This window comes from Clinocottus analis, unplaced genomic scaffold (genome assembly GCF_023055335.1).
Source record: "Clinocottus analis isolate CAN_PGR_092001 unplaced genomic scaffold, fCliAna1.0.p SCAF_8, whole genome shotgun sequence".
Classification (NCBI taxonomy): domain Eukaryota; kingdom Metazoa; phylum Chordata; class Actinopteri; order Perciformes; family Cottidae; genus Clinocottus; species Clinocottus analis.
The window spans coordinates 7,050,155-7,074,846 of record NW_027176240.1 but is presented as its reverse complement, the minus strand read 5'-3'; the positions used below and the strand labels follow the sequence as shown (position 1 = coordinate 7,074,846).

General features: G+C 43.3%; 1 protein-coding gene across 1 annotated transcript in view; it reads left to right on the top strand.

Moving 5' to 3' along the window:
- The first annotated feature begins 3,591 nt into the window (after positions 1-3,591).
- LOC137780192 (ankyrin-3-like) overlaps positions 3,592-24,692 on the top strand; it is a 121,649-nt gene continuing 100,548 nt past the window's right edge. Inside the window, exons 1-2 of the mRNA XM_068568595.1 lie at positions 3,592-3,846; positions 4,224-4,440. Coding sequence (XP_068424696.1) covers positions 4,372-4,440 — 69 coding nt within the window. The 5' untranslated portion in view covers positions 3,592-3,846; positions 4,224-4,371. The remainder of the gene's footprint in view (positions 3,847-4,223; positions 4,441-24,692) is intronic.

The following is a 24,692-nucleotide window of genomic DNA, read 5'->3' as shown; positions in this document are numbered from 1 at the left end:
ATTTGTAATGAATAAAAATATAGTTCGCTGGATAAAATCAAGTGACAGTCACAGGAGGTGTTTTTCATGATGTCAGCAGGTGATACAGTCATTTATATCCACATTCTGTGATTCAAATGAAGATTAAAATGAGTTTTGAAAAGCCCTTTAACCATCTCAAGCTCCTAAACTAGTTGGACTGGTGACATGTTGTAATATCTGAGCCTTTGGTTCATTTAGTGAAGTCTGGTTCATCCACACTGATGCTTCCACTTGTTGCTTCCTCCGGCCTCTCATCGGGACTGTGGAGATGTAGCTCTGTCCAAACCCTCTGACTCTCCTGTGTTGTAAAGGTATAATAAACATATTTATCATTCATAATATTTCTATTATTTATACGTTGTTCTCTTTTCTAAATAAGCTGCTTCCAGTCTTTCCTGTAGCATCGATGTCTCCTCACTGAGAGAGGTCCGAGTGCATCTCGCGGCATCTTTATTAAATAGAGTCATTTACAGACCATCGTCTTATCCCATATCTTTGTTTAAAGAACATTTAGGGAAATTTAATTGGCTCGATCGGTTAAGTGACACACTTGCTGTCATGGGAGATTTCAGCGATGTCATTATTAAATGTGCCTTTCTCTGCTGTGGGTTTGTTCAACTTTGGACACGCTTGGCCTGGCTTGCATGGCAAGAAAATACACTATTTGGTCATGTGTGTATGAAAACAACACGGTATGAAGTAGAAGCAATAGTATTTAGTAGTATACAAATGTGTAGCATTAAATAAAGGCCAATAATGCATCAATATAAATGCTCATGTTTTTGCTAATGCAGAGTTTGCTTTACCTTCATGTCGCCTAAAAAGAGCAAAAGACACTGGTGATGGTACTGCTGGTTTCCTGGGATGGGGTTCGATTCCCTGCAGTGTCCTGCACATTTTTTGCATTGACATGAAACTATTTCTAACTATCTATCAATTCTCTGTAGCGGTTAATCAGAAACTTAACATGTTTGCATTCAGGACTATATATAAATATGTAACTGTCTTTACACTGTAATTCATTTAGAAATCTTTCCGTCCTTCAGTCTCTGCAGCTTGTCTGCTATCAATTGACTTTGACATAAAGCATACCCTCTTGTATCATCTATTTTACTCTAAATGGGAACATAACTAACACAATTAACATAATTCTGTATTGAGGAAGACTTGAAACTAGCGATTGAGATCATAAACACGTGTTTGCAATGTTTACTGAGGGCATAAATCAAGTGAGAATAAACTTCTCATAGACTTCCATACAATCGTCCCTCTGTGCTAGAAAGAATTCAAGTTTAAGGACTTCCACACTATGGCTTCACTTTTCAGACCCGCTGGTTGATGCCTGGTACAATCACATATACTCTCATAATTCTATTATAATCAAATTTAGCCAGCACCCCTATATGGTGACTGTCATATAAATGCCTGATTGTCTTAATTAACTGCATTAAGCTTATAATAATCATACACAAAACCTCAATAGCACCAGTTTAACAACGTTGATTCATGCGTTAGTTTGATTGATTTATGATGTAATCGTTCTGTCGGTTTTCATTCAGTTATTTATGTGCCAGAAAGATTGCCGACTTACTGAAGCAGAACAGTGTTTCTGCACACAAGCAGCAGAAAAGCCAGTGGTGATGTGAAAGTAAACTAAATTGAAGTGAATTCACCCCCCCGTCCCTCCATCTTCCTTCTCCAATGAGATGTTTCCTGTTTGCTACAAGCTGACAAACATTTACCCGCCATCGCATGGAAATAGTCCCATTATCACAGCTGTTGTTTCTAGTTGTGTCTCTCGGCCAGGGGTTTTTGTTGAAAAATCAATAAATATCTCAGTGGACATAACTTATTTACGAAGGAATGGATTGATACATATTTCATCAAGTAAATAGTTTTGCTGTGTCATGATGAAGAGGTGTGGCACCGTACACATACTGCATCTAATTTGATTTCATCCTGTAGTATTTATGGAGTCTGGAGGCGATATGTCACTGAAAGTCCCCGTTAGTGAATAATATGTTTAATACCTTTGCAAACGAGGCTTTAATGTGACCCTCTGCCTCCTGCACGATGTCATCACACACAAGGGCTCGCTGCTGGAAAACATTTAACAGGGACTCTGTCTCTAAATCAAACATATTCTTGGCAATTTTAGACGGAAGTTTCTTGCTATTTGTATACAATACGCTGATATCGGCAGTAAATCGTTCTAGCTCTTGTTATCATTGTTCAAGTCAGGAAGTGAAGCAAATACTCTTTTGGTGTTATTGGATGGGATGCAGACGCTTTCTGTAGCTATCAATAGTTACCAACTGTGTGTGTGCGTGTGCATATGTGTATGTGTGTGTGTGTGTGTGTGTGTGTGTGTGTGTGTGTGTGTGTGTGTGTGTGTGTGTGATACAGCTCAGCACTTATCTGGAGTTTTTGTTCTGTTGTTTTGTTTGTTTAAGGCACTGATTTTGCTAAAAGGTTCTCTATATGACATGCAGAGCATTCATAGTAAATTAAAAGCAAACAATGTGTTCCCATATTAACATATAGTGGAGTAAAGTCTTCCTGAGCAGAGAATAAAGTTGCTCTCATAGTGTCTCTGTTTCTTCCTCATCCGTCGCAGCATTGACATCAACGTGGACGCCTTACATACGCTCTGAATGTTGGATTTTTAGTTCGAACATTTTCAAGTTGACGCATCTTTGCATCTGTTTGTGTCCACAATATACTGTCCTTTGTCTTTCTGTTTCGAGGCCGAGGCCTAATTGACACCAAACCGCATTGGGGGGGGGATGGCACACAGCCGGTCAGGAGCTGGAGGGAGGGAGGGATGGTTAACCCCCCAGAATAAAGAACCTGTTGTTTAGAGGGAGATCACAACCAGCTCTACCACTCTCTGCCTCTGTCTGCTCCTCACTTGTTATTTCATCCTCTCCATGCCTCCCTGGTTTGTCTATTTCACTGATATCACATTGTCGACTTCACTCCTCCCCATCTCCTGCTGTCATTTTCTCTCTCCTGTCTTGTTTTTCAACCCCTCCTCTCCGATCTCTCCCCCTGTGTCACCCGGGGCTTTTTGTTCCCATTTTCTCCCCTTTTCGCCCTCATCCACTCGCTCTCCTCATGGCTCATTAGCGAGACGCTTCATTGGTGGAGAGCTACAGCTGGTTGAATCGGGGAATCTGTCTTTTTTTGGAGTCTCTCTCTCTGTCTGTTGATTGGATATTGTTTGGATATTACCAAGCTGTGTGTGCGCGTCTCCTTTTCTTCTACACCCATCCGTCTGCCGGTCACGCAGACACATTTTTACACACACACACACACACTTAAACAGACACACAGACACCTCAATCCACCAGCCAGTCAGTGCCGGGTGCAGTTCTGTTCCAGTTTCCAGTAAGCTGATCTTGCTGGCAGAGACTAGTGGGGAGACTTCCTTTTCTGGAAGGACCTGATGCATCGTGTTCATGATCCTCTCTCTCTCTCTCTCTCTCTCTCTCTCTCTCTCTCTCTCTCTCTCTCTCTCTCTCTCTCTCTCTCTCTCTGCTCTACTGGAAAGTCTCATTTCATATCACAACGTCTGAGCAGGGAGCAACAGCAGAAATGGTCCAGCCAGTGAAGAGACCGTGTCGATCACGCCCCCCCTCGTCTGTCTCAGCCTAACGCTGTTCTCTCTCTCACTAACACCAGTCACACCATTTCACACTCTTTCCCCTCATTTTTTTTCTTTCTTTCCGTCCTTTCTCACTCTGCCTCTTTTTGTGTGTCTCTCCTCCCATTTTTGTGTCTTTCATCTTCTTCTGGAAGAGTGTCTCCAGTCTTCACGCTCAGGTAGGCAGCACAACATCCAGGAAGACGTTCTCTCTCTTCCTTCCTCTCTTCATCGCACACATCAACACCCTCCACCTCTCCATCCTCTGTCTCCCCACTCGCTCCCTGCCTCCACACCCTGCCCCTGAGTGCGCTGGAGAGAGTCGCCAATTGTGCACGGCAAAGGCAGCAAGTGGGAGTGGACCTCGACGGGCGTGCTTGCAAGTGTGTTTGCGAGTGTGTTTGCGAGTGTGTGTGTGTGTGTCTGTGAACGTGGAGAGGAAGAGGAGAGGAGGAAGAGGAGGAGGCAGAGAGCATCAGCACAGTCCTCCCAGTCTCTCCTCTCTTCACGCACACTCCCACTCTGCATGGAACAATCCTTCCTTCACTGCTTCTAGATGGACATTTCTGTGGCAACGTTTCACCAGTGAAGACAGCAGCCGCTCGCCGCTCCACTCCTCGAGCTCCTAAATGCTGGATTAAAAAAAAAACTAAACAAAAAAAAAAGTGAGGAGAGGAGAGGAACGGGGGGGGAAATCTCTGAACATGAGTGAGGAAGCTAAGGAGAAAGCAGGCGGTGGGAAAGCAACACATCGCAAGAAGAAAGGCAAAAAGGTATGAGAGAGGACGAGCTCTCTTTGTCTCGTGTGCTTCCTTTCGCTCCATGTGTGTTGTGTTTGTGTGGAAAGTACGAGCTTGATGGGTGAGGTGAGAGTAATGGGTGAGGTTGCTGAACCCATTGTAAAGTGACTGAAGGCGTGTTGGACCATGTTGCTACTGGTTTTTAACATTTTTTTTTCTTTTTGTGGCTTGAGCATTCGACATAATCAAGTCTTGGTTCATCAGCACGTTTCAGATGTGTGAGATCGAGGCTTCTTCGTATTATTCAAGAGACGATTCATTCAAAGTACAGCCTGTACACCCCCTGTGAATTTTACCGACAAGTGTGTGTGTGTGTGTGTGTGTGTGTTTTTTAAACATTTTTCTGTGCATGTGGCTTAAACACCAGAAGGAAATGTTTGTCAAGCCTCACCTGGAATTCCACCGACGAGTCTGTCAGCCGACTGTTATTATAATAATTCTGACACAGCGACCGGTCGGTCTGGTTGTTGGTTTGCTGTGTGTGTGTGTGTGTAAAGTGGAAAGAGAACATAATGGAAGGCAAGGGGATGTCCTCGGGGTTAAGGTGGGGGGAATGCACGCGTCACACAGGTATCCGTGTGTGTGTGTGTGTGTATCGGAGACACACCCACTGTATGCATAGCTGTCTTGTTTTCCCGAGCAGTTGTTATTATGGCTTCTGGAGGTGTTTTGAAGCCACAGAAACATGTTTTGACTTCTGGACTGGAATGTGTGTGCGTGTGCTTGTGCTCACACGTGTGTCCTTATAGGTTGCGGTTCACCGTTCGAAAAGCTTTCAGCTTTGGAAGCACAACGAAAGCACGTCTGCTCCTGCGCCTCTCGTGATGCCGTGTCAGCGTGACTACGGCTTTTGATGAATTTGTTCATACTGATCGTACACGGTGTCACAGTGTCACACGCGTTTACACGCACGCTGCGAATTTTCCAGAACGTTTGAGGGCGGAGAGGGTTAAAGCTGCATGTGAGGTGGCCCTTGAGAAGAGGGGTTTGCTGGACAGGGAAAGACCAAAGCAGAGCGGAGAAGCCCAGTGCCAGCAGATCGCCACTGTACGTTTAACAACGCTAAGTGCATCTGTTACTGAGGAGTAGAAATATTCAGTGTTTCCCATTAAATAATTTACTGCTGCTGTGGTATGTGCCACCGTGACGCTGTCGGCCTGGTTCATGCTGACGGCAAGAGACGTGATTACATGTTGACTTCAGTGCTGAAAGGTTGACTTAGAGGACTGTCACACAGTTGGTGCAAAGACTCTATTGGAATGTGTCATTTTATTGAGTTTTGTTCTTGCTCTCCATGTGCATACACAGAAATAAACAAACTGCTAAAACGAGAACGACAAAGCTGGGAAATGTTAAATATTAACATTGAACTACAATGCACAGATATGAATATACATTAAAAGAAAGTACAATATCAATTGTAGACAGTCTGTCAATAGTGCGATGGTGCAAAGAGTGTTTGTATGAATATGATATGATTTATGTAACGGACTGCTTTATATACACAAAGTAGGTGGATATAAAGTATAAACAGTACCGTGCTTATGTTTGTATTTGCCACTGATTTACATGTAGATGTTAAACCGTGTATTTAAACAATGATATAGAATCCCACACGTATAAACTCTTTCGTGTGGATATCTGCATCAGCCTCAGGAAGCTGGTATTGATCACGCTGCTCTTCATTAAAACGGGGACGAAGGAGGATAAATTAGGTTTTGAGGCAGAACGATAAATATCAGATTGGAGCGTCGTAAAATTATGAATACTAAATTCTTCTCAACACCAACTCCATTTCAAATAATGGAGGTTGGGTTGATTTCACTAATGGGATTATCACACGGACCAAAAGTTCCTCTATTTTCTCCAACACGTCTCTCTCTCTCTCTCTCTCTCTCTCTCTCTCTCTCTCTCTCTCTCTCTCTCTCTCTCTCTCTCTCTCTCTCTCTCTCTCTCTGACACGGAGAACAATGCAGCCAAACGATGCGTATTGATGCCTCTTTACATATGTGTGTTGTTTGTTTGTGTGTACATGCGCAAACGTGCGTCCATGTGTGTCTGCGCGTCACTCAGAGCGCATGTGCGCGCCACATAACTATGCCAGATGTGTTAATGATTGTAGCCATGGCAACTAGTTTCTGCTCTGAGCGAAAGATGTCGAGAGAGAGAGAGAGAGACAGAGAGAGAGAGAGAGAGAGAGAGAGAGAGAGAGAGAGAGAGAGAGAGAGAGAGAAGAGGGGGTGGACTGGTGAACTTGGTGGCCAGAACAGAAATATATTTTTCATGAGGCAGCTGCTGTGATGGAGGAAGCTCAAGGATACAATCCAACATCTTTTGACTGGAGGTCCCAGACTTATCGTGATTATGACGCGGGTCGTAAATCATCCCCAAACACCAAACTTTGTCTGCCTTTTAGTGGGTGTTTGTGCTCATCAGTGTGTGTGTGTGTGTGTGTGTGTGTTTAAGTTTAGCGCGTGTGCATTTGTGAGTGGTTGATAGTGAGTTGGTGGAGCACTTTGATGTTTCTCTAAATGCTCTATGATCTCAAAGAGGCTTAATGATAAGAATTTGATGTAATGATAGAGATAATGAGGATTGCATAACACACACACACACACACACACACACACACACACACACACACACAGTATTCATAGGAATTTGGTTGCATATATTCCCACCACACACAAGCTTCTGTTGGGTCAAGCACAACCCTTTTATCGAGTATTTGTATGTGTGTGTTTGTTTGTTGGTGCATGAAGTACACACTATTGTCTCTGGACATCTGTTAGTTGTGCTCTGTTGGGTTTTAGTGGAGTTAATGTGGACATGGAACCGTTTTCTCTGCACAAAAGAAGAAAGAAATAAGGGAAAGAGAAATGTGGCAGCAAGACAAATGAGCCCTGGGGACTTTATATAGAAGTAACTGACTTCCAGAATCCTAATAACGATAACTAAGCTCAATGAAAGTCAACTGCATGACTCACAGAAGAGACAACATGCTTGTATTATCAGAAACTTGCACATTTGCCCCATATGGTTATATACATGATATCCAATGAAGAGCAGGCAAACTAAGGAAGATATGGTTGTTTGTTATTGTGCATCTGGTGTGAGTTTGTGAATTAAATTGAAATGAAAACTTCGATGACGGACAGAGGAAGTAGAGCTCAGAATAACTGTACAGTTTGCCCACATCAATGCCTTCTCCGAATAAATCTCCTCAGCAAAGTAAACACATTGTTATATAAGAGTTGCTTCCACACCAACCAGTGCTTTAAAAACAGCATCGTTTTACCAGGTTTCTATCTCCCAAAAATAAGCTTCCCTCAACTGCAAAATGTGCTGTACGTTTGACTGTTTTTGTGTTTTTGTCAAACGTACGGAGGGAGACAGTCGAGACATGTGGTATCACTGAAACATTGACATTCTGTCACAAACAAGCCACTGCTGTGAATATGTTGCTGCCACTCTTCACCGTATACTTACAGCTCAAAGTGACACGGAGAGGTCATTGACTTGTTGCTCTCTATTGGCTGCAAGTGACATAGGAGCGCTTTTCACCAACTGACCGTGTATTGGTGAATGTTTCGTGGCACTACAGATAGAGCAGCAAAAACACAAACACAACAGGACGGATGATTCAGCTCATTTCCCTCATCCTCGCACTTTTCATTGGACTGAATACATGAGTCTCTTGTGTTGCCTCTGTTGTCTTGTTCCTAATGAGACAGCCAGGCAGCCAGACTCGGCAGCTCTGCTCTTTGTCTTGGATGGAAAAACCCTGCCAGAGACAGAGAGTCCCGCGTCTGGAGGACTGGTGAAATAAGCCGTTCTGTGACAGTGCCTTCAAAGAGAAATGGCCCATCACATCCCCCAGATAACAGCAGGGCACTGGTGAACGTGCTGATGGAAGACGTGTGTGTGCATGTGTGTGTGTGTGTGTGTGTGGAGAGAGAGAGAGAGAGACAGAGCAAACTAAGTGCTGCTTTTGTTTTTCCAGATTAGGCTAATGGACTTGGCACAGATCAAATCCTTAAGAGGGGTAAAAAGGTAATACTTCACGGGCCGTTTGGGCAGAGAGTACGTGGAGAAGATGTGTGTGCTTTAGGGGGAAATACAGTAAACACAGTGTTCTGCTAACGGGAGCTGAAACAATGAATCGATTAGCTGATCAACCGAAAAAAGAACCCACAAATATTTTTGATGTTCATTTGTCATCTTCAAGCAAAAATCCCAAACATTCCCCAGCTTCAGCTTCAACATTGTGATGTTCGGCTGCTTTCCTCCGTTTCATATAACTGAAGTATCTTTTTTTGTACTTTTGCTGGGACCAAATAAGATCTTTTAAGATGTCTCGTTGGACTCGGGGAAGCATTATATTCCTCTACTGATTAGGCAAGAGAATATTTGGCAGATTAATGAGGAAATAAGGATTAGCTGCAGAACTAGCGCTTCACGTAGACGCAATGTGTTTGTTAATACCGGCCACGAAAGTGTCGAATTTTGTCAAAAGCGTGATGGTCAAATTTTTAAATTACCCCTGAAAAATGCTTTTCGAATGTGAAATGATATTTAACTTGTTTGGGTGTATCATGCCAAGCTCATTCCATAACTTTTTTTTTTTTTTTTACAGTAGCCCACACACACAAAACCCCAGAACATTCTATTAAACTTGAATATTGATGACAGTATCACGCCAAAAAAAAAACCACCCTGCACCTTGTGATTCCTCCTCACATCACCTCCTTGACATTCTTCGTTTCTGCAGCGTCTCCTGGTCGCAGCATAGAAATGTGATGCCTTATATAAAGTTGCACGCACACATGCACACGTGCTGCATCAGAGTGTGGAGGTGTGAGGAAGTGCACATGTGTGCTCCCTCGGAACCTCTATAAATGTATGCATGCGTGTGTGTAGGTGGCTGTATTCCTGCCGTTTCTGTGTGGACGCGTGTTCGGGTGGGGGTGGGGGGTGGGTAGGCGTCGCGGAGCCCGGGCACAGCTGCACGCCCTGGGGAGAGGGCAGAGGGATCAGCCTGTCAGAGCTCCATCGCGCTCAGATTAACTGTCTCCGCTCCTCCCTTTCCACCGAGGGAGGGAGAAAGGGATGAGGTGGAAAAAAGAAGACGCGGCGCCAAGGGAGAGGAATATGGACGGCAGGGGGAAGGAGGTGAAATGGAGACGGCTGAGAGGGCCGAAGTGCGAGCGAGGTGTGAGCTCGAGAGCGACAGAGGAGGAGATTGAAAGGAGGAGGAGGAGGAGGAGGAGGAGAGGGAAGTGGGAAGGAGGGGTGTTTCTTTCACCCTCATTCTTGAAACTCTCCCCGCCCCACGCGGCTGTAGGGGAGGAGCGTGGGGGCCAGTGTGCTTCATCGGGGGGGGGCTGCTCCGATTGGTCAGATAACTCCGGAAACCCCCCCAATACTTCTAATTTCCTGAAATCAAAATCTGAAATGAATTGATGCATCGGTTGGTCAGGTGTGTGGAGGTGAGAACGGTAAAAAAAAAAAGGGCTGAGAAACGTCTCACACCAATGTCCTGACACTTTTTGTGTGTACCAACACAATTCAGTCATATCTTTGAGGAGAGACTGGGAACGTGCATCGTTATCTTCATATTCAAATTCATGGCGTTTCCGCCCTCTCTCTCTCTCTCCGACCGCCAGCTTTTTACTCCACCTTGGAGCGTGGCCGCATCGCCTTCTGATGCGGTCGGACGACACGTTGGACAAACTTTTCAAGCATAATCCGCCCTTCATAAATCCCGCATGGACGGCTGGTCACCTTGTTTACTGACCAGTGAATTGAGTGATTTAACTAATTGCCCGATGGCTTAAATACAAGTCAGCTTCCTGGAAACAAACCCTAAGCAGCTTTTGTTGAGGGACAAAGACATGCGTTTCTCTACTCGAGCTGGCGTCAGCATGAATACAATCACACAGTACACACAAACAGAAAAATAGAAATAGAGAAGCCGTGGCCTACTAACGCGGCTGTCGAACAAGACCTAATCGACAAAAAGACAGAAGAAGGGCTCGCCACTCGTGGCTCCATCTCTCCACACTCAACCCCTTGCGTCAACAAAAGCGAGCAATTGGAAGAAATGCCTCAGTGAGGATTTTTTTTTTATGTTCTGTCGCCGAGGATGAATCAATACCAGTGAGAGTTCAACGCAATTTAAATTGAGTTTCTCTTCCTGGAAGATACAGCCAGAGCCAGTGTTGGGCGGTTATCTGGTACACAAATACTTCTGTCTGTTAAACAAATGTCAAAACCTCTTTTATAATGAAGACACGGTCAGGCCTCAGTCTGAGAAATAGTGATGTCGTATTCGGGCCATTGTAGACAAAAATACATATATATATATATATATATATATATATATAGACAAACTAATGGAGAGAAGGGTAAAACTCCCTTACGAACAATCCTAATTTATAATTAAGAATAAATGTATGACTTTAATCTTGGAAAATTCAACGTTTTTTTCTCGGAATTGAATACTTTATTGTCATTGTTGTCAAGAAACACAACGAAAAACTGTTTTAGCAGCTCCCGTGGCAAAGACAAACATGATATTTGTTACATTATGTAACCCCACTCCTTCAGCTCCAAACTTTATTCTTTTTTATCTCTCCTTTTTTCAACTCCTACATCAGTGGTTCACAACCTTCAGTCAGTGATGTACCCCCAATGAAATATTGAAATACGCCCTCACCAGTGCAAATCAGTGTCTGATTTAATAGAGAATACATAAAATGATGTTCATGGGTTATTTTTGAAATGCCTTTTCTCCATTTCCGTTTTGCTGAATAATATTTTGTCTGTTCTTCTAATCAAAATACAGAACAAAAAAAAAGAAAGGAAGAAAATCGTTGATTCACCCCAGAATGTAATGCAAAAAAAGGCCCAAGATTTGAAACCCGGGCTGCTTTGTGACATCTGCAGAGTAATAATGTTTGCCTTCATCCACACTTGTGGTGTTTTTCTCTGCTGCCTGAGCCTCCTCCGTTTCCCCAGCGCTGCGTCCGGGAGGCTCTTTACATCTCGCTCTGTTGTGCTCTTTCCATTCCTCTTCCTCTCTTGTTTTCCAGCTCTTCTTCAAAAGACTCCGTAGAGCGAGTCAGTGATGGAAAAACAAGCGAGGGAAAAAAAAAGAAGAAAAGAAATAGAGAGTCCCACTGTCGGATGAAGAAACCTCTTTTATCGAGTTCGGGATCCTCCTTAAGCCTCTCCTGGCTCCGTGTCGCCATGGCAACTGTTAAACGCAACAGAGCAGGATATCAAAAGCTTTTGTTCTGGACCAAAAGCAATAACGCTGGTTTGTGCGCTCTCTCGTGTTGTCTGCCGACCTTGTTGTGACCGCAGCGTCGTCTCACCTGATTCTCTAATCAGTGGTTTTACTACGGCTTAAATTCAAGGATGAAAACGGACAAAAACGCCGCACGCAAACAGTTAAAGATCGCCGGTTTATTTTTAGTCCGTACTAAATTAACATGAGTCACAGATGCACTGGCTGTTAATTGTTCTCCCTGCAAAATTAGTACCGCATAAAATGGATGTACGAGGCGCTAATAAGGCTCAGGTCATAACCATAACACTATAGCTATTGTGTGAGGAATGACAAAGATCACAGTATTCCCACACTAATTCCCACAGTGAAGCATCAGGCAAAAAACATCTTGTCACGTGGTGTAAATTCCTGTTTGTTGTGTGTGTGTGTGTGTGTGCGTGTATTCACAATACTTGCATGCAGCAAGCTGTATCGTGGGTGAAACAGTCTAGATTTCAGTTTCAGATTTCAAAGCAGCGGCTCCATCAGGGCCCGGATGGTGCCAGGAAACCCAACGTCGTTTGTAATTAAAAGAACTTAAATTACAGTTGAATTAATTGAAAAGGACGGAAAGGGTGGGGGAGGGTGTCTGCATCCGTCACGGCCCCTTTTGTTCTACGGTGCTGTTTATATGATTCAGGTGATGTATCGTGAGATCGGGGACACGTCCACAGTGGAGCCAAGCCAGATGGCTGACCCCTGCTTCCTCCACGGAAGGAAGAATGAAAGCTTGCTGGTGAAGAAAATAGGTAAACTAAATGAAAGATGAACTGTGTAATCACAGGCAGAGGAGGGAGCTGCAGTCTCTCCCCAAAAAGGCCATATGTTGTTAGACCCTTCTGCTGGCTCTCAGCTTGACGATGTGCACTTAACAGCAGGATCTGGCTTCCTCTGAAATTCAAATTGTCTGATAGATCGCCACAGAGCTGCGGCTGTGTTTAGAGAAGATTGCCAATTCAGCACTATTTCTGCTAAACTGTTGCCGGAAAAACCAGGTGAGGGAGACATCCTGAAGACGTGCTCCACGAGGAAATATTTTATCATTTGTTATCACCATATTATGTAATGCGTTGATGATTTACAGGATCTAGATTCAGTGTCTGGGGCTTAAGTTTACGTTACATTTCATTTAGCTGATGCTTTTATGAAAAGCAACTTCAAATAAGTGCATTCAAACATTCAAACTCAGAAGAACAAGAATCAAGAAAGTGCAATTCCTTCAAGAAAGCCAAAGAGTGCTTTAAGTAAGTGCTATTTAAGTGCTACTAAAGTCTAACTTTCTTTACACACCACAAATTTGTTTTACCGCTTACATTTTGATAAACATTTTCACACGTGCTACATCTCTTAACTTCATATAAGCCAAACGCTAGTGGTCCGGATGGATAGTGGGTTAAATAAACCAGGGGAGACGGGGTTCACATCCCGGGTCCTGCGTTTGAGTTTAGGTCAAACAAAGGACAGGTCTTGATTCTGTCTGATCAATCATGTGTCCCGTGTTATAAGTCACTGCCTTTTTCAATATTAATTAAAGCAACAACATGGTCCTTACCTAAGCTGAAGTGCTGTGAATACCTGAATATATCAACAATATATTAATACAATATACGAGCCAATATGGCAAAAGTGGAAATCTGATTAAGCTGATAATTGTACTTCAGAATTCAAAATCAACTTTATGCATTTCGTCATTAAGTGGACAAGATTGAACTTTCAGCTGGGGTTCCACAACATTTCACTACCCTTATTCATGGTTTTTATGCTTTTTCCCAGGCGGTCTGGAGGCTTTCTACAAGGCCCAACCCCATCAGCGGGGCTCTTTAAACAGCACAGAGGAGTAGTGCGGGGGTGGAGGGCGCTTTGCCGACTGGGAGGACCATGTTAAAAGCTCCCCTTTTTAGACTTCAGTTCAGGTTTGACAGCAGCGTAATGCGAGCCCCGAGGCAACATCACCTGAGCCAGATGGTACAGTAGCGTTGGGGAAGGGGGTTGAAAGGAATGAGGAGGCAAGGCAGAGACGATGATGATGTATGAGAGATAGACTGGAAGAATCACATTTTTACAAGAGAGCAACGTGAAGAAATTCAAGACAGGTGAAACCACAGGGGGTTTTGAGATGTTAAGCATTGCAAAAAAAAAAGTGGGTGGAGACGACTCGAAAGAGAGGTGGATGAGTGTAAGAACAGATGCAAGTGAATGCTCACATGTGTACAAACCTAAAATAAACCCATGAGATCCACATTCCCAGGGGCTTCAGTGACAGCGATGGAACTAGTACAGTTTCCACTATCACATATTACATAACTCAAGAAATCATCTCCTCGCTGCTGTCGTGAAACTGTGACATTTGTCAGGTTTCTGTGGAAGAACAAAAATGTTCACCTTATCTCTTCTGTAACACTCTCTGCCTTTATTCCTCCTTCTACTCTCCCAGCTCCAGAGCAGAGGAGCCAGACTGATGGGATTTGCTTGATATTGATAACTCAATTTCTGTTGCAGACAGACCAATGTGGGTTTGATTTAATGATATGTCATGCTCCCTCCGTCTGCTTGCTATTTATCTGGCCGGAGACAGTTTGGACTTTTTCTGTGCTAGTTATACAAGCAAGCTTGAAATATTCTTGATCAGAACATTTCCTTCTTTGTTACCATGTTGAAAACCTTCAGAGCAGCTCTTACCTCATCCTCTCCTCTCTCCAACACACCATCCATTCCCCACACCATTGACTTTAATGGGCATTGGTTAGGTGTGCTCCATCAGCTGCTTCGCTCAGCAACACCCATCGCAAGATGTTATTGCTGGACGTCCAAGGTCCACTGTCCAAACAACACTCATGTAATGGCCCATTTAATGAAAACGCTGCACGCCTTTGGGCCAGCTTTCACTCGTGTGTTTCAGGTTCCCGAGGACAGTTGGGGATGCTATTATGTTGCCCCCAGCCATCAATTATGCGTGTCTCAATAAGGCCGGACATGGAATAAAGATGTTGTCTTTGTTATATTTGTGTTGTTTTGGTCGGGCGACTGCATGAGCATTAGATAGTTATTAGATTGAAGGTGATAAATGCTTCCTGCTGACCAACAAGCAGCAATTCCTGAGTAGCTGTGTTGAGAACCGTGACAGGAAGTTGGCTTCACATCACAGCTGCTGCGTGGGAGTGCTCAACTTTGTCTGTGAAGGTTGACAATCATATCAGCATTTCAGCTTCTCCATTAAAACTACATGACTGGGACTTGTTTTTATTTAAAAACGTTGTTTTCTGCATTGAAAGTACCTCTTCAGTACTGGGTTGGTTACCTGAAATAGGAATTATGGATTTTTTTATTTTATCATTGATTATGGCCCCTGTGCAGAATGCCTTCTGGCCACAGTTGCCACCATTGTACACACACACACACACACACACACACACACACACACACACACACACACACACACACACACACACACACACACACACACACACACACACACCTACACACCTACACACTCACACACTCACACTGTGTCTGAACAGTGTTTACTGAGCTTGCAATAAGCTGAAGTGTGAAAGTAGCAATGCCCGAGGCTTGGCTAAGGCATGTGGGAGTTGTGTAGGGACAGCATGGTGATTTTCACATGGTGATTTTCACAATAATATATATTTAATCTGATCACTGTAGATGACAGAGGGCCCAAAGAAAAGCAGTAACCAAACATATTTAGAGCCCAAATGCAAAGCACTGCTATGGTTCAATAATGATCTGCTTTTGTGTACTGAAAAACAAATTCAGTATTCAATGGTATTTGGTAGGAAATTCAGGGATAACAGTACTACCCTGCTATGTAACATTTTGACAAAATGTAAGTTTTAATAATTTAATTCTTCTTTTGGGGCCAAAAGTAGTGCAAAACTAAATAATACATTTGGTGTCTGAATGTTGCTGAAAATTTCACGATTAAAGTAAATAAGATAAAAAGATATGAATACAACAACTTTTGAACAGCAGTGTGTAACATTTACTATGTGTGAAGTTTTGCATGTGTTCTTGTTGTGTATCTGCAGAAGGCTGGTGTGTCTTTACAGTCACAGGGTTTCTCCTGCCATGTGGTCGCTGACAGTACACACACGATGTGACAACCTCCAGCTGTGAGGGTGTGAGTCTGCTAATAAGATACCCTCTGGTGTGTGTGTGTTAATTTTATTAGAAAAACCTGGACACTTCACAAGAGGTGATACAGAGGCCATTCTGTCATCAGCTGCCATACCAAACATCATGCTAGTAATTCGATTGAACAGGGCTTTGCTACATATTTTATTGCATAAGTTGAAGAAATAGTTTAATCTTTTGGGAAATAGACTTGTTCTTTTTTGCTGGGAATTCAATGAGAAGATTGAGACCACTATAATGTACCTTAGATATTTTGCTAGCTGATCTTAAATACTGTAAATAGGAGCAAAGTGGCTTGATTGCTCAAAGGTAAAACTAAATTGAACAACAGCGAGGACTGCAGGAAGTTATTGTTCCCGCTTGTTGGCATATTGTATCACCCGTGTGCAGAGCCAGGCGAGCTGTTTTCCCCGGTTTCTAGTGTTAACGCTAAGCTAAGTTAGCCGACTGCGGGCGGTAGCGTCATACGTACAGCGTAGAGAGACGTGTTCCTGTTATCTGCTCGTCTAACTCGCAAGCATGAACTCTTTCACGGTTGGAGCATTGAGCATGACATTGCGCCTTAGAAATCCAGTTTTCAATTCATGAATTGAAATACATCTACTTTAAAAAAAATCCAACATTACCTCATCATGCAGTTAAAATGTCTATTCATACACCTTCAGTACATGCAGGGGGAGTGAAAATGAATTACTCTGGGTGATCTGATGTGATTAATATGAGTAGGTAGAAAATGAAGACAAGGGAGGGGGCATGTGGGCAGTGTGGTGGGATGGAGCAGCGAGGAGGAGAGGATAATGTGATGGTGTCTGGGAGGTAGCTGGGGAAAAGGGGGCGCTGAGGGAGGAGAGAGAAAGGCTGAATCTTCACCCACATGTGTCATGAATAAATCACGGCCGAGATCTCCTTGCTGTCAAGCCCAGCATGGACCAGTATGCTTTCATAGTTAGAGCTCATCCCAGATGGCCTAGTTTACCCTCAGAGAATAAGCAAAGTCGAAATTTACCAGCTGGGGACTCTTTATGATTGCTTCATCCATCATCAATTACCCAGCACAGCTGAAGTTAACCACTTATAAACTACATGGGGGGTGATTTAACAATGTGGACATCCCCGGTGCTGAATATAACCTGTATGAAGTACAGAAAAGAAGGAATACCCAATGTACTGCGTGTATGCAGAGCTCCTGGGGACTGTATTACAGAACATGCACCTGAATCCTCTAATATTCAACATAAAATGCCTGTCTAAAAATGTTGCCCGCTGCCCTCTTCGATACAGTCGCAGAGGAGGGTGTTATATAAAAGCGAGTGGGAAGATGAACTCGGTGCCAAAAAACAAAAATTGAGTCAAAATTACTAAATGATATAGTCTTTTCAGCTCAGTACAGTACTGCACACCCGTAGAGACAGTAATGGAGTTGTAAGGGAACAAAGAGAAATCTTTTCCTTCCTCAGTGTCATTAAACAATGGAGACATCCTCCTCGCTGGCCAAGACAGAGAGGGATTGAGTGAGTCTCTGGAAAGACCTATGTTTCACTGTGACTGTGATTGATAATGTTGTTCGTCATGGTTTGCCTGTAACTCTCTGCAAGCTACTCTGAGGCATGTAAAACAACAGCAGGGACAGAAAGTACAATAGGACAAAGAACTATTGAAGACCGGAGATGGATATGTTTTCCTCTGCATCGGTCACTAATAGACTGACAGCATCCCGGAGTCAGAATATAATGGAAACATGTAACCCACGATGCCTCACTAAAGCCTCAAACCTCTTGAGTCCTTTTGAACATATTATAGTCTATTGATCAGGGTTCAGTGATTAAAGCTCAACAATCTAATTGTGTCTTCTGTAAAGTTAACACAAGTAGAGTTTTTCAAGCCCAAAACAGTGTATTAGCAAAGACACACATCTCTCTAACATCTCTCATACTACTACTGCTCAGATGTAAATGTCTATGGTGTGTCTTTCCCAGCCGTCTTAGTCCCAATATCCTAGTTAGGGTCACTACAATTTCCACATAATGTGCAGTAGATATTGTTATTTGGTACTTGATACAAGTCAGACACATTAAGCAGGCCTTCTGTATCCTTCCAACATATTATATTCAATGAATATATGTTGCAGTTTTGTGCTTGCAGATTATTGTTTGCAGGCAGGCTTCATAGAATAGACGCATAGAATATTTAATGTGCCATTTGGGCTGATAAATAAAGGTTTTGGTGGGATTTCCTGTGATTTAGTCAGCCAGATGGCAGGCATGTGCAGCAAGCTCACATAGATTTAGAAGATCACCTTTTGTTTGCAAGTAAATCTCCACCAACACTGTCTCTAAAATAACTGAATTAAATAGAACTGTGCACTTTCGAGAGGACTCTTGGTCTTAACATGAATGACACAAATTGATTACATGTCTCTGCTTGTTTCTGCATTCCATTTTCCACATAGGGAAATAATTCAATTGGCATTAATTGCACCAGCTGACGTGTCTCAAATTCAGTATCGTACAGTCTGACATAGATTGCACCCAACACTTTGAGAGCCATCTCACAGAGAACCTGTGGGATTGTTGTCATAACGGCCGTCATTTCTGAATGTAAGACATGAAGTTTGAAGCATCTCGTTGAGCAACTGGCTACTGAAGCGTCTCCAGAGTTCCCCTTGTGCCCTACTTCAGTTGCCCAGATGGTAGAAAAATTTAAAAATGTATTGCATACCCGAAAAAGCATGGCCAGAAAGACATTTCAAGCGGCATGTTTTAATTACACACATCATCCAATCAGGTGATCCTTGAGAAATGTCATCCTCCACATTACCATCTGCTAAGGCTGCACTGCTGGAATGTAACTCAATGTTGGTCTTTGATTATTTAATTTAATAACACCAACACCCAGATAGTTTTCTAAATTCGGGTAATTGTAAGAACAGCCCTCTGTGTGTGCTTAAACTTCTGATACATTTTCAGAGAAAATATTATTTCCTAACCGAAACTGTCAGCTAATTGTCTGCTTTACCAGCACAGTCACAGTTTGAATTGGATAACGACAGCATTAGTATTGACCCTACATAGGCCTGAGACGGAGTAATGCTCTGAGAGCTGGAGGGATGTGGCTGGCGGTGTGGTAGACAGAGGCAAATTAAGTTAACGTGACTTCTGCTCCACTTTAGAAATCAGCACCTAAACGGGTTTATACTGAGTTTAACGGTTTGACAAATCATCGCGAACAAGGGAGCAAAACAAAGGCGGAGGCATTTGAGGCAGAAGCAAGGACTTGCTCTCTTGCAATGAAAAACTCAACTTTGTAGTTGTAGCCTACTGGGGAGAGGGTCGGCAAGGGATGCATGTGAAGGGATGTTCCATCTATGGTGTCAACGGAGGTGAGCTTGGAGGGGAGGATACATCTACGTTCCACAGTGGGGCTTTACCTTATTATTCTTTCTATAATACCACCTAATTGGAGCTGTCAGGCGGCTGATAATCTGCATTGGAGTGCGCCATTCAAAAAGGCACCGCACAACCTCAACGTTTCTAAGAGAGATGATTAGAGAGTGAGTGTGTGTGTGTGAGCGCTAGAGGAAGAAAGAATGAAAATAAATCATGCAGCCAGTGAGTGAAAAGGCCGAACCAGACACGGGTTTGTCTGACAGAAAATGTAATGAAATAGATTGGTAATTCAAGAATTCTCGTCTGCTTTTTTCTTCTGTCTTTGAACACTTTTGAGAGCTACAGTTTCTCTGCGCAAGGAGCAGACTCAGGATGACAGTCTGTTGCACCAAGGCCCCAACAGCAGCATACCCTTGTGATGATGTTGATGTGTCTTTGAGTAGGAGACGCTTAAAAGGATCTATTTTAGACAACAAAAACCTTCAATTCAACTGTACGTCATGATACAGCACAGCATTTTTTCAACTGGTTTATCCATTCATCCATCCGTCCATCCATCCATCCATGTTCCTCTGCCGTCTCAAACCATAGTGAAACCTTCCACCTACAGGGATTCACACTTTCTCAATACAATAAAGTATTATCCCCTATCTGACCTCCTTTTCTCCTTGCTGCCTCCCTCTGCACGACTCTACTTCTTTTTCTCTCGCTGTCTTCATTTCTTCTTTCTTCCCCCTTCAGTTTCCTCCTTCAGTGTCAGCGTCCTCGCTTTCTTGCAGCTGCCTCCGAGTGACGGAAAGGAACTGTGAAAACCTGAAGGAGGGTAGAGCTTCTTTTTTTTTACTAAGAAGCCTAGTAACACAGACGCGCTTTCTCGACATCAAAGCTCCCGTCACTCTCTGGCTGCAGACAAAAAAGATCACTGGGCAGCCTGAGAGAGAGAGAGAGAGAGAGAGAGGAGAGAGAGAGAGAGAGAGAGAGGAGAGAGAGAGAGAGGAGAGAGGAGAGAGAGAGAGAGAGAGAGAGAGAGAGAGAGAGAGAAGAGAGAGAGAGGAGAGAGAGAGAGAGAGAGAGGAGAGAGAGAGAGAGAGAGAGAGAGAGAGAGAGAGAGAGAGAGAGAGAGAGAGAGAGAGAGAGAGAGAGAGAGAGAGTAAGAGGTTGGAGAAGGAATGTAAAACAGACCGATCACCATTGACATGCTCTTTGTTTGTCTGGGCATCACTATGTGCTTCACGGTTCAGTCCTGGAAGTATGTGTAAGTCTTATGTCTATTTCCTCTTTTGGCTCAGCCAGCAGCCACTCAGCCCAGCATGTGGCATCTGGAACCTGCCTGCGAGCACACTCTAACGAGGCCCCCAGAGTGTGTGTGTGTGTGTGTGTGTGTGTGTGTGTGTGTGTGTGTGTGTTTGTGTGGTGAAGAAAATGTCTGTCCATTTGCAAATGTGCATTTCTACCATTTTTACTGTTGCATTGCATTTCGTTGGTTCAGTGCAGCAGATGGCATGAGAAGTGATACAGGTCAGGCTGAGGCGCTGGTGTTTCCTGATGTTGACGAGGATAGACTTCCCTCTCTCTGTTCGTCCCCGTCTCAGATGCTCACCTCCTCTGTCTGTGTCAGCCAGTGGCACTTTATCATCTGCTCCCTTCCAAAACATTCATCCGCGTATTTGTCTGCATCTGCATCAACAAACGTCTGCATGAAACAGAGTGAACTGAACAAACGAGCTGTGTTTGCACAAGATACTTTGTCAGTAAGGTCAATTATTGACTTACAGATCAAAAACTGAATTTCAAACATTGAATTCTAATGTGTTGTCATTTAAACCAGGGTTGGAGCACTTGGTTGTTGCAGAGCAGCCACTGTTTGCATGAGCTTGACAGCAAAAGCCCTTTCCCACTTTTGTGCCTGCTAAGTTTAACAAATAATGTCTTAGTGTGTTTATACCAGTTTACAGATGTTCTCTGCAGAAGCATAACAGTTTATTTATGGGGACTTTAATAGTTATAAGGACAGCCCTCACCAGACTGTGTTTGTATCCTGTTTTGGAACTGAAGATAAAAAAAAAAAAATGTATTTAATTTCCTCAGCCATGTCAAAATGTGCTTAGACAGGCAGTAATATGAACCCTTTGAAAAGGGATCTGAGTTGGTTTACAGTGGATTAAAATGATTGGCAGCACAGCTCGAAAGTAGTTAAATATGCCAGACACAGTTGTGTCTGACATATTTTTTATCCGGCTGTATGGTCGTATAGAAAACAAAGTGGAAGCCAGGCGGGCACTGAGATGGCCTTCGCTGAATAAGAAACATATAAACAACTCTTTGATTCTGGAGTCTGTGAAGTGCCAGTAGCAGCACGCATGTTTTTCTCTTCCCCTGTGATGATCTATTTGTGGTTCCCGTGTGCGTGAATGTACGTGTCTTTGTTTCCATGGAGACCAAAAGAGGTGTGGCAATTGGTGAAACCTCACTGAGGTCACTGGCTTCATCCGACATGCTGCCAGTCACCACTCATTTACCTTTTGATAGCCCTTCAGAGCTGGGCGCTTTGCAAAGGTACAATTTCTTGACATTGACAATTAGAAAGAACAGGTCCTCGTCGTCGATCCAGATCACATCCTGTGCCATGACTCACACTTTTTCATCCAAAATGTCAAATATCCTGCTTTATAACTCACAGGAATAAACACAGCCACAATTTGTCACTTTCAGACGAACGTGTCGCTGTGAGACATGAAGTCACCACAGCAATTAGTCCAACAAAATTTATTCCAGTAGAAAGTCCCACCAGCAGGCTCAGCTTAGTGCTGTTGCTGCACAATCGACCCTCATTTTTATCTGAATTATTCCAATAGCACTCCTTTTCCATCCCTACCGTTGTTCTCGTACACAATGGCACTGACCTGCTCTATTGTTTGTGTAGTTGTGTCCTCCTTTTCAGCTCGGGGAGGCACATTTGTTGATCTCCTAATTAGATTACCGCTTGTCTGATTAACTGCCTGTAACTCCTGCTGCCACTTGGAGCGGACTGGGTTGGGCTGGGCTTCATGCACACCCTCACTGTTCCAGCTTTAGTCGGTTCATGGCCTTCGATCCCCTTTCCCTTTTTGCACTTGGTGAACTTGCAGACAATGTCAGAAACAGTAAGGATTAGCTGAAGATGCAAGGAGTTGACAGGGTGAGTTTAAAAGCACACTCACGTGGACTTGAATGTTTTGTTTTTTTCTTCTTGTTACATGTCAGTGATTCTGTTTGAAGACCTACTTACAGTCCAACTGCCCACACAGTTGCTAACGCTAGGCTAACAGGGCTGTGGTACAACCACACTGGTAACCTATTTATCTGTTAGTTGGATCAGCAGATAAAGGAGGTGAGGTCATGTTAGGAACCATGTGGCACTTCTGTCAATACCTTACAGAATGATGAGGGCAAACACTATTACATTCTCTGATTGTTTCACTTACAATTTTAACCATTCTTGCAACATAGCTATACAGATTGCACCGTCTATCCACCAGTTCAGACAACACTGAAATATATCAACAGTGGATTGCCATGACATTTTCTACAGCCATTTATGCTCGCCTGAAAATGAATCCCGCTGACTTTGGTGAATTGTCACAACACCTATTGAATGGAGTGACAGAAATCTTGGTCTAAGTTTGACAGAATGACTTGTAATCATTTTGGTGATCATCTGATTTTTCAGCCAGCACCGTCATCAGGTCCAAATTTTCGTTTGTTTATAAATAAATATTTATAAAACTGATGACATTACCATCAGCCTCAGATGTAATTTGTATTTAGTGTGAATTGGCAAACATTAGCATGCTCATACGCTGAAGTATGATGATGGGCACGGTGTCCGCTAAACACCAACATCTTAGCATTCCCTTTGTGAGCATGCCAGCATGCTGAAGTTAGCTTAAACTCAAAGCACACAGAGCCACTATCACTGCAAATAATTACTTAACCATACTTCATCATGAGCATTTATAAGTGGTTATTCTTATTGAATTCCATTTTTACCAATGTTATATCACATTAACCATTGAAGCATAGACTTCCTGTTTCTCCTCTGACCCCTCACCTTTTCATTCCGGCCCCTGGCTAAGTTACCACGACAGGTTGAACTCTAAGGACGAGAAGGTGAGGACATAATATGAAGGGGTTGAGGAAGGCGAGGCACAGTGGGGTTTTGAGACAGAAAGATGCGCATGGCCGGACTAATTTGGCCTCTAAGAGCTGAAGTTAGGGTGACAGCCATCGTGTGGGGACTGGGGACAATGGGCTGAGGGAGAATTGTCTGCATGTCTGTATGGCCTTTGCAGCAATACTCCCCACGCTATACAATCACTCAGGCCGTCTACTGGAGTGACATTTCAGGAAATTTCCACTGATGTGGGACCAGGGCCCCAGCTGTCACGACGGAGCAGCAGGGACGGGTTGGGCGGGGTGAAATGAGTAGCAGGGAAAGAAAGAGAGGAGCGTTAGATGTTGCTTATCAGACTTGGCAAGATCTGGCAGCTTTATGGCTTATAGTGGAGAACATTGATAAGTTCTCTCTCTTCCTTTCTTTGTCCGTCTTTGTGCGTTATTGCTTTCAGTGATAGAGCGAATGATAGCCTCTGTGTGATGTTGGCAGACTTATAAGGCTTATCTCGCACAATGACATTGGTTTTGTTTTCTGAGCTACCTAAGATGAGATAAACGATGCTCTCAGTTCCACATTTATGAAAACGCATCAGTGCATTGAATATAGATGGGTTTCAGGTCAGAAGAGTCTTTGTGTTTTTTTCCCCCAGCATTTCAATGATTGTTTATTGTTTAACCCTTCCTGAACTGATTCACTGACGTACTTCAAGCGATTTCAAGCGATTGTATGTATTATTTTATTGATGTATAAACACTAAATTTGCCTTTTTTATCATACATTTTGGGGAAAAACAATTGCTTATTTTTTACATGTATAGAACTGTAGAGGGCATGGGATGGAAATGTTGGGCGACAGTCTTCAACTTTGTGATGTGGTGAGTGAGAGGACTTGACATTTACACCACCTCTATCTTTCCCAACCCCGTGCCTTGGATCCAAACCACCCAATTTGTGTGTGTATGTGTGTGTGTGTGCATGGTTATCATTGCCAAGGTGTGAGTAAGATGAGGTTATTGGATGCACATGACCCAGACTTTGTTAGTATGTGCAGTATGTCTGCTTGCACATGTAGTTTGCAGAGTTTTCAGCTCAGCTCTTGCTGTGCAAACACAATTAGCTGATTTGCATCCAATTAAAACTTAAATAAACTCCATCTGTAACCTTTCCATGCACTCTAATGTCCAGATAGCGTATCAGAC